Consider the following 4,765-nt stretch of genomic DNA (forward strand, 5'->3'; position numbering starts at 1 on the left):
CCTCCCCACCATTTCCCTCATCCAACCCCTGGCCCTCCTATGGATCTGGAATGGTGTGGCCAGCAGGAGCAGGGCAGGGATTCTTCGCCTGTGCTCAACACTGGTTGGGCAGCAGCTCGAGTGCTGTGTCCAGTGCTAGGCCCTCGATTTAGGAAGGACATGGAGGGGCTGGAGCGTGTCCAGAGAAGGGCAACAAGGCTGGGGAGGGGTCTGGAGCACAAGTCCTGGAGGAGCAGCTGAGAGAGCTGGGGTTGTTTATCCTGGAGAAGAGGAGGCTCAGGAGAGACCTCATCACTCTCTACAACTCCCTGACAGGAGGGTGCAGCAAAGTGGGCGTCAGGCTCTTTTCCCAGGGAACAGGGACAGGACAAGAGGACACAACCTTCAGCTGCACAAGGGGACGTTCAGGCTGGACATTAGGAAATATTCTCCTCACGAAGGGTGATTGGGCATTGGAATGGGCTGTCCAGAGAGATGTGTGAGTCACCAACCCTGGAAGTGTTTAAGGAAAGACTATGTGGCACTCAGTGCCATGGTCTGGGTGACAAGGTGGTGTTGGGTCCCAGGTTGGACTTGATGCTCTCCAAGGTCTTTTCCAGCCTGGTTGATTCTCTGATGATTGCGACAGTGCAGGGGCCTGGGGAAGCAAGGGACCATTGTGACACTGCAGGGCCTGGTGGCCCTAAGAGGACCATGGTGACAATGTGTACGACATGGCAGCCCAGAGCCAAGGGGCCATTGTGACACTGTGGGTCTGAATGGAAGCAAGGAGTCCATTGTGACACTGCAGGGCCTGGTGGCACTAAGGGGACAATGGTGACACTGTGTATGACATGGCAGCACAGAGCCAAGGGGCCATTGTGACACTGTGGGGCTGAATGGAAGCAAGGAGTCCATTGTGACAGTCTGGGTCCTGCTGGAACCACAGAGGCCACTGTGACTCTGCAGGGCCTTGTGGAACCAAGGGGCCACTGAGCCGCTGCAGAACCAAGGAGACCCTTGGGAGAGGCTGAGGATAATGGAATCAAGGGGCCATTGCTCCATTACAAGGACTCTGGGAACTGAGGGAACAACTGAGACACTGTGGTCCCCCGTAGAACCAAGGGTTCCTGGTGACACTGCAGGATCTTGTGTCACCAGGGCTCCATTGTGACACTGCAGCACCAAGAAATTCATTTTGGCACTCTGAGGCCTCATGGAGCCAAGAGGCCACTGGGACCCTGCAGAGCCTTGTGGAAACATGCAGAGCATTGTGACAGAGCAGGACCTGGTGTCATGATGAGTCCATTGTGACACTGCAGGGCCCCATGAAACCAAGGGGATAGTGCTGCTCCTCAGGGACTCCTGGAATGAAGGAAACATGTTGGACACCGTGGTGGCCCTTGGGACCAAGAGGCCATTGTGACACAGTAGAACAAAGGAGAACATTGCTGCACTGCCAGACCTCATGGAACCAAGGATGGATTTTGACACTGCAGGGCCTAGGGATCCAAGGGTCTTTGTCAAACTGAGGGTTCCCAAGGAACCAAAGGGACATTGTGACAGTGGGAGGCCTCATGGAATCATGGAGACCATTAGGACACTTTGGGGCCTCATGGAACACTGCTGACACCAAGTTGGCTTGGAGTGTTGATCTACTGGATGGTAGGAGAGCCCTGCACAGGGACCTGGACAGGCTGGATCCAGAAGCCAAATCCAAAAAGTGATGTTTAACAAGTCCAAGTGCCGGGTCCCTCACTTTGGGCAGCCCCTTGCTGGGCCAAACAACCCCTGCAGCACTACAGGCTGGGGACAGGGTGGCTGGACAGTCACATGGACAACTTTTGGCTGTTTACGGGGGTTTTCTGTGCTGAGCATTGGCCTGGGCGTGTTCTTGAGAGAGCCTGGGCAAGGAGCCTGGAGCCCCCAGGGCCTGGCCTGAGGTGTCAGCGCTGCCCCAGCAGTGCCCATGGCCTGTCCCTGCTGCAGCCCCGGCGCTGCCACCCCATGGACTGTGCCCAGCCCCGAGAGCACTCAGGCCCTGCAGCAACATCAGGGCCACCAGGGCAGCGGGGCAGGGCCACGGCAGCAGCACTGGCAACACCAAGTGCTGCTGCTGCTGGGCACAGCTGCTGGGCCAGCACTGATCTGCCCCCAGCTCTGCACACAGACATTGCTGCTGCAGCTCCAGAGAAGGCAACCAAAGGGCATCTCTGCAGAAAACTCTGCTGGGAGATCCTTTAGTTCCTTTAAAGCCACCAAGAGCACTGCTCCCCATTGAAACAGGCTGTGGGCACAGGGAAGGTGGAGAGAAACACAATGAGAAATGCCACAAACAATGACATTTATTTGTAGATGAAAAAACTAAAACAAAGAAAAAGAACTTCCAAAATGAAACCAACAAGAAGTATCCAAGATGAATTTTATTACGTGTAATTTGCAGAAATTTGCCATCAGTTTATTGTTTCTGAAAGCATCCAGTCATCAGTCTCTTCACTGCAGCCTTGAGCTCCTGGTTCCTCAGGCTGTAGATGAGGGGGTTCAGGGCTGGAGGCACCACCGAGTACAGAACTGACACTGACATATTAAGTGATGGGGAGGAGATGGAGGGGGGCTTCAGGTGAGCAAATGTTCCAGTGCTGAGGAACAGGGAGACCACGACCAGGTGAGGGAGGCAGGTGGAAAAGGCTTTGTGCCGTCCCTGCTCAGAGGGGATCCTCAGCACAGCCCTGAAGATCTGTACATAGGAGAAAACAATGAACACAAAACAGCCAAATGATAAACAAAGGCTAACTACAATGAGCCCAAGTTTCCTGATGTTTGAGTGGGAGCAGGAGAGCTTGATGATCTGGGGGATTTCACAGAAGAACTGGCCCAGGGCATTGCCATGGCACAGGGGCAGGGAAAATGTATTGGCTGTGTGCAGCAGAGCATTGAGAAAGCCACTGGCCCAGGCAGCTGCTGCCATGTGGGCACAAGCTCTGCTGCCCAGGAGGGTCCCGTAGTGCAGGGGTTTGCAGATGGACACATAGCGGTCATAGCACATGATAGTAAGGAGGGAAAGCTCTGCTGAGATGAAGAACAGAAAGAAAAAGAGCTGTGCAGCACATCCTGAGTAGGAGATGTCCCTGGTGTCCCAGAGGGAATTGTGCATGGCTTTGGGGACAGTGGTGCAGATGGAGCCCAGGTCGCTGAGGGCCAGGTTGAGCAGGAAGAAGAACATGGGCGTGTGCAGGTGGTGGCCGCAGGCTACGGCACTGATGATGAGGCCGTTGCCCAGGAGGGCAGCCAGGGAGATGCCCAGCAAGAGGCAGAAGTGCAGGAGCTGCAGCTGCCGCGTGTCTGCCAATGCCAGCAGGAGGAAGTGCATGATGGAGCTGCTGTTGGACATTTGCTGTGCCTTGCCATGGGGACCTGTTCATGGAGAAAGGACAGGGACAAGTCAGCAGACACTGCTTTGAGCCAAACCTGAGCCATTACTTGCAGACTGTCGCACTTGGACACACCTAGCCTTGTTCTTGCTCTGGTACAACCTTCACCCAGGTCCCTACCTGAGCTCCAGTTGTCCGGGCTGAGTGTGCAGGAGCAGCCAGGCCTGTGCCTGGAGGCTCCCGAGGAGCCATCTCTGCCCCATTGCCCTGGGCTTGTGGCCATGGGGCAGAGGGATGAGGATGGATATTCAGGATTTTTCAGGGGAATCACTCCTATGCGGACAGGCTTGGTAGAGTCTGCACTCCCATTTCTAAAGGAAATAGATGGCAGGAGTTGGTTTTAGGAATTGTTTTCCTACCCACACATCATTCCTGGCTCTCTGAGGACAGAAAACCCCAGCATTCTTGCTGCACTCAGAGTTTGCCACTGAGAGATGGGAGAGCCAAAGGATTACCTGTGGCTCAGGGAAGTTGAGGGGTTCCATGGGCTTGTTCCCAGCTGCCCTGGTGTTGCACCTTTGGCTGCAATGAGAGCACAATCACACTCCTGGGTCACCCTGGGATAAACCAGACCCTGTCCAGAGCAGAGGAATCCCTGCATGTCTCATCCTCTCTAAAGGTCTCTGGGCAAGGTCTCAGCACCCCCTTGTGCCAAGGACACTCACGGCTCCCTTGGCAAACCCAGCAGCATTTCCTCAGCTGTGGCAGCTCTGCCCTTCCCCGTGGGACATTCTGGGAACTCCCAGAGGCTCTGGCACAGATTTGCACTCAGGAGGGCAGCTCAGAGCTGGGAAGGGACAGCAAGGAGATCCCTGGCTGTGCCCATGATGGGATCTCAGGGAGGGGGCTCAGCTCATTCCCCTTTCCCATGGACTGCTTTGTCCACAGCCCCACAGGTTCCAGGGAAGCTTGGACACCGCATTCCCATGGACAGCTCTTCCTGGCAGGAATGCCAAGGGCAGTGCCTGACTCAGCTGCTGCAAATGCCAGAGCCTCCCTGAGAGCAGCAGATAACAGTGACAATATCAGGGCAGTGCAGAAACAAGAGAAGATGTTGTGGTGCTGTGTCTGAGAGGGCAGGGCAGAGACAGCCGGGCACTCAGGACAGTGTTCCCGTGCCCAGCTGTGCCTGGCACCTCCCACACACCAACAGTGCCCTCATCCTGCCCCCAGCACTGCTCCCTTCAGCCCCCTCTCCTTCCCTGAGCATCTCCCTGGGCCTGGACATTCCCTCCTGAGAGGAGCCTTGTCCCTGCCTGTGCTCACAGAGCCCATCCCAGCCTGTGTGCCCTGGCCGGGGCCCTACAGAAACCTGCCTGTGTGCAGGGCCCTGGCTGGGGCAGGCTCTGTGTGCA

The 4,765-nt window shown here is 56.0% G+C and overlaps 1 protein-coding gene across 1 annotated transcript; it reads right to left on the bottom strand.

Moving 5' to 3' along the window:
* Positions 1 to 2,437: 2,437 nt before the first annotated feature.
* On the bottom strand, positions 2,438 to 3,370 carry LOC141729775 (olfactory receptor 14A16-like). The gene has a single exon (XM_074545506.1). It carries the CDS (start codon positions 3,368 to 3,370, stop codon positions 2,438 to 2,440), a length of 933 nt encoding a protein of 310 aa, XP_074401607.1.
* Positions 3,371 to 4,765: the final 1,395 nt, after the last annotated feature.

The sequence above is a fragment of the Zonotrichia albicollis genome, chromosome 8 (genome assembly GCF_047830755.1).
Source record: "Zonotrichia albicollis isolate bZonAlb1 chromosome 8, bZonAlb1.hap1, whole genome shotgun sequence".
Taxonomy (NCBI): Eukaryota; Metazoa; Chordata; class Aves; order Passeriformes; family Passerellidae; genus Zonotrichia; species Zonotrichia albicollis.

Coding starts and splice junctions, on each gene's coding strand:
- LOC141729775 (XM_074545506.1), bottom strand. CDS start 3,370: ATGTCCAACAGCAGCTCCATCATGCACTTCCTCCTGCTGGCATTGGCA.